The sequence below is a fragment of the Podarcis raffonei genome, chromosome 11 (assembly GCF_027172205.1).
Source record: "Podarcis raffonei isolate rPodRaf1 chromosome 11, rPodRaf1.pri, whole genome shotgun sequence".
NCBI classification, from domain to species: Eukaryota; Metazoa; Chordata; class Lepidosauria; order Squamata; family Lacertidae; genus Podarcis; species Podarcis raffonei.
This window is the reverse complement of record NC_070612.1, coordinates 30,684,086-30,694,078: the sequence shown is the minus strand read 5'-3', so window position 1 is coordinate 30,694,078 and position 9,993 is coordinate 30,684,086. Positions and strand designations below refer to the sequence as shown.

The 9,993-nt window shown below is 39.1% G+C and overlaps 1 protein-coding gene across 1 annotated transcript in view; it reads left to right on the top strand.

Annotated features, from left to right (window-relative positions):
• MAP1B (microtubule associated protein 1B) overlaps positions 1-9,762 on the top strand; it is a 66,396-nt gene extending 56,634 nt beyond the window's left edge. Inside the window, exons 6-7 of the mRNA XM_053409131.1 lie at positions 1,878-2,116; positions 3,587-9,762. Of these exons, the coding sequence (XP_053265106.1) occupies positions 1,878-2,116; positions 3,587-3,742 (395 nt within the window). The 3' untranslated portion in view covers positions 3,743-9,762. The remainder of the gene's footprint in view (positions 1-1,877; positions 2,117-3,586) is intronic.
• Positions 9,763-9,993: the final 231 nt, after the last annotated feature.

Genomic DNA, 9,993 nt, shown 5'->3' with positions numbered 1-9,993 from the left:
TTATATTCCCCTTTATAGTAAATGGGTAGGGGCATAGCTTTTTTCCGATTGTTTTAATTCAGTCCTGAATAACAGGTTGGACTGGGAAAATACACAGTGGCTCAAAAGCAGACAGGGCTGCTTCCCAAAATAGTGATAGAAGTTGAATATTGTGGTCAATGCACATACAGGTGTTTGAAGCTAAAGGTATGTTACTCACACCTTAGGCAGTAAAAATGCTGCTGCTATGGTTTACATTGTGCTAGTAAAATCTGTTCCAGAAAGAAGGAAAGGCTTAGATACCATGTACATTATTGTTACTTTGGAAAGAATAAGGGTGCAGTTAGCAGGTAAAAGGTTTCTGAGAATGCCTTGACCTATAACATCCCTCATTGTAGAAATGAAACACTGTGTACATTTTAGGCAGCCAAGTAACTGGCTACAAGAAAAGGTCCAGAGGTGCCCATCAAAGAGTTTGGTATTGTATTGATTGCTAGAAGAACTATAGTGAAAAGTGAGGAAGGTGAAATATGTATAAGAGCTATTTCTTGTTTACAGAGTGAAGCCTATGGGCAGATCTTCCTGAATTTTCATGAATGCCTAGAACAGTAGAAATAGCAAAAAGATGAGTGCATGCAAGCATACACATAGATGTAATCCATGTTCATCATGAACTCCCCTGGTGCCTTAGCTCATATTTTCTGAAAGAACTGTAAGCATTAGAAGCTGCTAATTGTCAGCCTTTTAAAAAACCAAACCAAACCAGAATGGCTTTCCCATTTTGCCTTTGGTATCCTGCCTTTTTTGCAGAACTAGCACTGCAGTTAGCATGTGCTGTTGCTTCTGTATATCCTATCTCTATTAGCCTTGTATTACCAGTTTCTTTTTCATGAATGGAAGTACAATGGTAGCACAGTACTGTGGTAGCACAATACCCAGCTTCATTTTGCATATTCTCCTATGCTGTATTTGATTAGCATCCACTGTGATACTGAATCTCCTAGTATTTCTACTTCTTTATATAGGAAGCCATATACTGATTCCCATTCCCCTTCTTGTTTAATTTTTGGGGAGTGCTGTTGTGCAATAGGAGCATTAAACAACAACAAAGATGAATAATCTGAGAAATTGCATAATGTTGAATTGTGGCTGGTGAAAATGAGTACTTGACCTCACAAACTTGGAAGGTGCTGAACGTAAACACAACCTACATCTTTTGAACAAGTTGAGCAACTGATCTCCTGATTTCTTCCTGGCCCCTTTCCCAAAAGTTCTTTTTAGAAAATCTTACTTTCAGTTCTTAAACGCAGTTGCATTGCTGCTCTTATATATCTTGCAAGGTGCTACTGTTCTGCCATGGTTTTGCTTAGAGCTCTCATCCTAATGGTCTGGGTCAACCTTTTCCTGGTTCCAACATCTGAGTGACCTTTGAGCTGGCATTTGGGACAGTAGTTCTTCCAACTTGAAAACTGTATAATAGGAGGACCTCCTTCAGGAATTTCCCAAAAATTTTGATGTTCCATAAATTCTGTTGAAGAATCCTATTTTTTTGAATGACAATAATCACAGTTTCTGCATGACAATTCTTGAATTAACCAATCCTATTACATGATACAAAGTACCTGATGATGAGGGTTTAAAACAAAACTATATAAAAACTGATCAGGTATATTTCCCCTTCTTGTTCTCCTCACTAAGCAGTCTTTGATTCTTTAACTGTCATATTTTAGCAAATCTTTTAAGAGTCAGTAGTATTCATTGGGGAATATGTGTTCCACAGTCAAAGTGTGACAAGCTAGTTCTGTCCAACTTTAAATTACGTGTTTTCTAAGGTCACATTTTCTCATCAATAACTCAGACAAGACACTTGTGTGTGTTTGTGTGCTTTTTTTTTTAAGGACCTGGAAATGTAAAACAAACAAAATCTATAGCTGTGCCTCCAGGACCTCCTGTGTATTTGGATCTGGTCTATATTCCCAACCACAGCAACAGCAAGAATGTCGATGTAGAGTTTTTCAAGAGGGTGAGGTCATCCTACTACGTGGTGAGTGGGAATGATCCTGCTGCTGAAGAACCGAGCAGGGCTGTCCTGGATTCTCTGCTGGAGGGCAAGGCTCAGTGGGGAAGCAACATGCAGGTAGGCTCTCCAGTATTTGTGAATTAAAATCTGAAGAGATAAAAAAGTGACAAGGAACTTTGAGAAATCTCTTAAACCAAGATGCCAAGAGGTGCCTCATATTTGATAACAAGTTTCTTCAAGCTTTTTCTGGTCACAGTGACCCTCTTGCATGCCATGGTAAAACCAGAATGCATGGTTTATCTTTACTATAAAGATCACTCCCATGAAAAAACAAGCAAGGACTTAGCATTGTTTCTGAGTCAGGAATCATGGTTTATTTCACGCAAACAAACCATGGTTGGCAAATCAGGAACAAACCTTGGCTTCACATGGCAATTCAGTTGGAGGAAAACAAAGCAGTCTTTGGTTGAGTTGTCAGGACTTCTGCTTTGCTGCTCCGACCCTGCTAGGAGAGGAAGAAGTTAGCAACTGTCTGTGTGTTCACTGTAAATCAATAATTATGGTTTACCATGGCATGTGAATACAGCCAGTGGGGAGGAAAGTGTTCTCATAAGCTCATGGTTTAAAACAACAACTAGAGCTATATTGAAAATTGTTTTTTCTCTTAATCTTCCACAGTTTGTGTTAATTACTAATCATACATTTTAATTGACTATTTGCATATTACCAAAACCTTACTGTAGGTGCCTTTTTCAGACTTTGAATGATGTTTAAGTGCAGAACTAGATGCAATGTGGTAGTCCCATGTCTTCAAATGCAAGGCATACCCAATTTTGTGTGTCTACTATATATTTTAATGGTTTCATGTTCTATATCCAAGATTTTGAGTATGGCTTAAATACATCTTTAAACATTGTGCTCAATGCTTGGAAACTGGTTTTCTGTGAGCCATTTTGGGGTAACATTTCAATAACCCCACACCATGGTCAAGCTTTCTCAACTGGATTAATAGGCCTCTGCCATGAGTGTGTCCTCCTATATTATTTTATTTTTAGTTCATTTGCTGTTATTTTCTGCTTTAACTATTTTTACTGTGTTGTGTAGATTGCCTCAAGACACACATGCAGAAGGTAATTAATTAACAATTATAATGGGCCGAGGCCAGTTATGGAGAAGCAGCTCTTCCGTGGATGGGGCTAAAGATGCCCTCAGGCATACAAAAATGTGATAGTGTTGCACATCATGTGTTCAGTATTTTGAAAAATGTGGATATGTAGAACTTAGTGCCTAAAATGTCAGAGGCTCCCATTTCACAATTGTAGAGGTTGAAGTTCTATACTGTACCCCAAGTAGTCTCTGTCTTGTTTACATAAGGACCATATGCCTCGAGATAGAGTTTAGATTTCTCAACATCTCAAAATCCACGTCTTCTGATAAATGTTTTTGTTGCACCTAGTTGCTACTGGTGTTAGCCACAGAAATATTCTTTCAAAATGGGGGCCAGTATTCTCAAGACTTGCTCACACATTAATACCGCCTTCTGTTTGATCTTAATGTGTCCTCTGTTCTCGTATTCTTGTATTGCAGGTGACCTTAATCCCTACCCATGATTCGGAGGTGATGAGGGAATGGTATCAAGAGACCCATGAGAAACAACAGGACCTTAACATCATGGTACTGGCGAGCAGCAGCACTGTTGTTATGCAAGATGAATCTTTCCCTGCATGCAAGATTGAACTGTAGAAAAAGAAAAAGAAAAAAAGCAATGCATCACAACCTTAAACTTTGTTTCCAGACATTCTTCAATTTGAAAACACCTTTTCTAATGTAACCCATCTAATTCAGCTGCCGAACTATATATATATATATACCTGCCAAATGCTATACTGTATCACAGTGATGCAAGTCACTAATCTTTTTTTTTCCAGTCTTTTGCTGATTGCTAAGGGAAATAACAGTATTCCCACCATAGGGTTCAAATTACTGCAAAACCTGCAGATTCTGGTTCATCTCCGCTGAACAGTTGGAAACCATGCACTAGCAAACACTGCTGACTTCTGCCAGGTATGGGGGCGTTTGCCCTTGAGAGAAGGACAGGGAGAGAAAGCGAGAGAGAGGAGTAGAGGAGAATAAAATCATTAGTTTTGCATTACTCTCAAAGCAATCAATATATTGCTTCCTGCAGTCTGCCATCACATAAAAAAGAAAGATGTAGGTTTGCATTAGTCTGAATTACTGCAAGAGCGGGCGTTTTTAATTTAGTGACAAAATTAGCTAGAAAATTACGTGAAACCGATTGTGGCTTTGAAGGGACGTAAGATACAAAACACTCACTTGCTGTTGGCAACTTCACTTTGAACATGTCATATTCGCGTCACAGAACTCTCCTAGGCAATATATGCAAGTAGTTTGAACCCCATTCGGTTTAACATGCAAACATGTTGGTCTAAGGCATGCTCCCAGTGAAAAATACATCTAGTCTACGCTTAAATTCGACAAACTTGCATGCTGAAACACCCAAGTCACACTCAAGTTTACTGAAGCAACATACCAAAGCAGTTGGGAGTACCTATGGTAGACAATTTGCCTTAGAATGTGACTTGAATGTACAAAGATACTTGATGCACTTATTTTTTAAATGCAAGATAGCAAGTTTATAAAAACATCTGTGTAGGATTATAGTTACACCAGTACAGAAGTATGCGTGTGCATGTGTGCTACTGGAAACCTCTCTGATTGGTCAAACAGCTTGGTGCTATGAATTATGCATGTAAGTTGAGCACTTCATTTGTGCACCTGAACAGCAAGCCTTTTATTTTTATTTTTATTTTTTGAAAGTCTGCTTTTTCTCCTCCTCCCCCTTTTCCCTTGTGAAAGAAAGGGTGCGCCCGGTACCAGAAATTAACACATACAGAATGTTGCAAAAGGTTCTCTGCACTCTGTACAGTCTTTTGGAGCCTTGTCTCACCTTATTTTGACTGTTAATTTAAGAGCGAATATGGGAACAAATGTACAGATTTGATTTTTTTTTTTAGCTAGGTGCGAACTTTTAATAGATGAATTTTTAAACAGAAGTTTGGTTTACAGGAAAATTGCAAAGAAAAAAAATCAGGTGAAGAGATTTTTTTTTTAAGTAGTTTTGTAAGACAAGTGCGTAATGTTATTTTGAGGTTCTGGTGAGAATGAAGTACTGTATTTATTGAATATAGTTAACTGCCGATAATAATTTTGCAGGGAGCACACTAAAAAATGCTATTATGTGTCAGTGATTAAAGAACCCGAGAACTAAAATGCAGGCTGGCTTCCTTTTCGCCAGGAGACTGCCTGGGTTCTGGGCTGGCCCAAGGGCACAAGCAACCCAAGGACTTGCTAGTGGCAATGTTTTTTTGGAGGCGGGATGTATCAACAAAAGCAGCTTATGATTGGCAGTTGCACCGTGGCATTCTTTGGGATGCTGCTGCAATGCACTTGTCCAACTGTTCAGGGCTACTAGTTGGGGCAGCAGAAGAACTGGCTCTACCTACTGTAGGTTTTCCTTTCTCCTGGTACCTGTCTTAAAATTAGCTCAAGCAAGTTCGTGCTCCCCGTATTTACAGATCCCTTCCAAAAGAAAAACTAGGATTGTGTGAATGTTGCAATTCTGTGAAGGGTGCAGAAAAGCTGATTACAGAATTCAGCTTTCTGAGAATTTCAGCGCTCTTCCTCTCTCTTTAACCCTTATGGTTACAGGGAGGACCTAGAGGAGTGGCTGGCGGGAATCTCGGTACCCTGTGGAGCCTTTTGCATTTTCCCAAGATTAGCAGTCAGAAAATTAATTATGCAACATAAGAGAAGTCATGCAAATGTGCATAATTTATGCATCTTGCAGAATTAAGCTTCAGTTGTCACAGAATTTGTGTTACCTTGGGGCAGAAGTTTTGATTTTTTTAAAAAGCCAATGATCACGCACAGCTTGAGGGAAGGCTACTCATTATTAAGGCAGTTGTCAAAGGGTTAGGGCATCACAGAACCTGTGGTAGTACCTGAAGCTTCATGGAAATCTTACTGGTGCTGGTAGAATATCTTGAGGACGGGGTCGCAGTTATCACTGCATATAACAATATCCATTACGCTTTATTTTGTGGTTTTGTAAGGAATTTACATGACCGCCGTAATAGGAATTTGCTTTGTTCTGTGCCAATTGTTTTTTTGCAGAAGGCTTTGATTCCCTAAATAGTGGATTTTATATCGTTTTATTTTCTATTATAATTTATTTCAATGGTTAACATTGTTTATTTTTATTTTATAGATGTGTATTTGCACTGCTAATTTTTTGAAAATTATTTTTCATACTACTACAACCCCCCTTTTAATTTGGGCTGTGTTAGCCCAGTTAATGCTGTGAAATATTGTTTGTTAAATGTTTTGTGCATTTTTTAAAAAAAGTTCTAATATTTTATTTTTGTTTGACTTTTGTAGCGATGCTACTTTATTTATTCTTTCACCCAGGTCATTCAAAAGCTTGTGTTCTTGTGGTCTCTTTGCTTTTATTGGAACAATATACATGGAAGCAACTAGTAGTAGTTTGGGACTCGCGTCCTTAAAAATTCCATATGATTGTGGTACGAAAGACAAAGGGAAATGTACTGTGGAAAGAGGCAGAATTTCTAAGTGTATGTACAATGCTTCTTTCCTAATGTGAACAGCTCAAACCTAAAGAGGAATTTGCACCACAGCACAGAGTGGTTTGTCCCAGTATAGTTAAAACAGAATCCTGAAGTGGGGGAAGTTAGTTCCACTACTTGTAATTTGAAACTGCTGGCATCATGAAGCTGAAATGCTACATAGCTGATAAGCCTTGGGTATTACTCCTGCCTGCCCCTTTTGCAGCTCAACACTAGTTTTTCGTAGCCCAGCTACACAGCATCTCTGATGTGGTTCATCTTGGGCAGTGCCCTCGTCCACACTGGATGAGTTAGCGCAATACCATCAACAGCACATTAAGTGTGCTGATGCTCTGGCCACAGCTGTTACTGCACCACATCCTGAGCTTGCCTTGTTAGCTAAGGGTCAAGGAGGATTGGCCTTTTACAGTCTTAATCCCATTATGGATCGAGCAGCAAGTCTTGCTGAGTGCAGTGGGGCTTATTCCCAAGTAGGTCTCCAGGGTTCTGCAGCTTTGGGTCTACCAAGTTACTAACACAATATTCCATTTATCAATGAACTGTGCAGAAATGATTTGTTTTATGATCTGCCCCCCACTTTATATGTAAGCAGAAATTAAATCATTTTTTAGTGGGAGTATATTTTATAAACATATTGCAAATAAATAAATAGAAGAATGTCGTTAACAGCAAGCGAGTATGTGAAAGTAGCCACTTGGCCTGTTTCCAAACAAGCTGCTTCTTTTAATTAAAAAATGAAGACTTTCTTTTAGTTCAGCCCTAAATAGCAATATTAAATGAATATGTACAAAAGAGAAGCTGCCATCTCTCCACGCCCTCCGAGAAGTGGCAGTCTTTCTAGTCATATGCACACCAGCAGTCCCATAGGAGATTAGTTGAAATCAGCATAGCAGTGCAGTCCTGTGTATGCCTAACTCGGAAGTAATCCCCACTCAGTTCAAGGGGGGCTTATTCCCACATAGGTGCATGTAGGATTGCAGCCTCAATGGGGTTCAAATCCGGCCTTAACATTCCTTCACTCTAAGAACATCCTCAATCGTTCTCATACATATTTTGTTGTAGGAACAAAAATTTAATCAGGTATTTATGTTGGGTGCACTACTTCTTCTTTTAAATGCCTCAAAAATGTTTGATAGCCCCATTCAGCTCTTGGATATCAGCAAACATTTTCCTGTATATAAAAAAATGGTACTCTGTACGGCTTCGTCTCCAAGATCTCAATTGTGCAGAAGCCATGTCCCTGATCAATCTGCACACAGAAATATGCGCACAGGTCTGCAACCCGATGTGCTTCTTGAGAACTGGCTCTTAGGGGTTTGAGAACCCTCCAGAACATCTTTTCAAGGATACAGGGCGATGGAAAGTGTATGAGATGGATACCCATCCCCCCACCATGAAGGGGAGTGCCTTCCTCTTGTGCAACAATTTCTTGGGTAGCCTGCGCTATCCGTTTCAGGATTCTGAATAAGATTGCAAAAGTGGGGTATAAATTTTCTAAACAAATCTGCTTTTAACGCACACACAAGTTTTAAATGGCAGCCAATTTTGGCGTTGTTTTTTTATTATTAAAACAAGCAAACTCCTCTTGACCAAATTAATGCCTTTCTTGCCTGTGCAACTAACCTAATTGTGTTAGTTACAGCCATACACAATTAGCTTATTGACAGTCAACCAGGAAATGCCATGGATACTGATTCTGAGCTCTGTTGCTCAGCACAGATTACTAGAAGCATGGTTCAATCTTGATTAGCCTAATTTTAATGTGTCAATATTTGAGTGCTGATAGCACTCTAGAAAATGATGGTATTACCCATTGGTAACATTCCCCTAATCGTAGCCTTTATGATAGTACTATTCCATTGAATGAAATTCAGTGACTCTTTAGGCGAGATCACAGTCCATTTCCCAACTTGACAGTGCAGTCCTATACATGTCTACCCAGAAGCTAATCCCCAGAGTTTGGTGGGATTTACTCCTAGGTAATTGTGCATAAGATTGTAGCCTAAAATGGATCTTCTTTTGCATGCCTTTTCATCTTCATATGGTGGGTCTGGTTACAACAATTCCTACCTTTTTGATTCCATTCCCATTCTTCGTCTCTTTGAGTTATTTTTAACTTCTCATACTGTGGTGAATGGATCCAAATGTGTATATGAATGTATTTAGCTGTCTTCAATAGCTTAAGCAGTTTAGGAACCTAAAAACACTGAACTGAGAAAATAAATTTGCTGGGGGAAATTCCAAGTCTCCCTGCCCCAATGCTTCCCGCTCCAAGGAGACGCTCTGCATTACAGTATAAATTTTATGTCCTAGGCCTCTTCTTTGTCCATATGTAACCATATGTAACAAGTTCTTGCTCAGAGGAAAATAGTAGTTTTTGTGGTCTGGCATTATTAAGCAATTGGGGGGGGGGAATCTTTACACTTACAGAACAAAAAGAGAGTTTCTGTAAGTGATAATATTCTCACTGAATAGTTGACAAACCACCCCAAAAACAAAACAAAACAAAACAAAAAACCAGGAACAAGCAGTTCTTCAAAACGCATTTGCAAATTGCATTATTTGCCTTGTTAAAGATGCTTGCTATTTTAAAAGAAGAAAGTTCGCTGTGATTTTAACTAAATAAATAAAAGTGCAGCATCTAAACCTTGAACATTTATGGGGGGGGAATGCTTCTCTGCACTGAATTAGCTTTAGGAGCTCCATTCTATTCATACAAGACTGGGCTGTACTCACATTGGTAAAAGCGCAATTCTGAAGTTCCAGGATGCTTTCACATGTTTGCATGCAGCCATTTATTCTTCCAAACCATGGCGAGAAAGTCTTGTTGCTGGCTGAGAAGCTCCTCACACACTCCTCTCTCTCTTGTTCCGAATGGTCTTGTTTGTGTCGGTCTGCAGCTGTGTATGGTTTTATGTCTTATAATCCTTCATCACCTCTATTCTATCCAGTCATATCTAATGTAGAAAATTAGTTTCCAGTGAAAGTAATATGTAGTGCTTTTATGATATTTGTGTGCAATATCCCCTCTTCTGTTGAGGATATTTGATGTAAAGGAAACAAGCTCAGTTCCACAATAAAATACAAAAATAGTTATAAGTGTCAGTGTGGGTTCTTTTTGTATTTATATGAGGATAAACTTTCAACTCTCTTCTCAAATCGCATTCCTGGAAACAGCAAAGGAAAGAAAGGGTTGCAAGATGTAATTATTATGTAGCAGATGAATTCTGTTAGTAGATGTGGGAGACAAATGGGGTGTGGAGTAACCATCACAATCACAGCCTACCTGTGAGCTTCCCAGGGGCATCTGACTGGCTGCTGTTGGAAGTA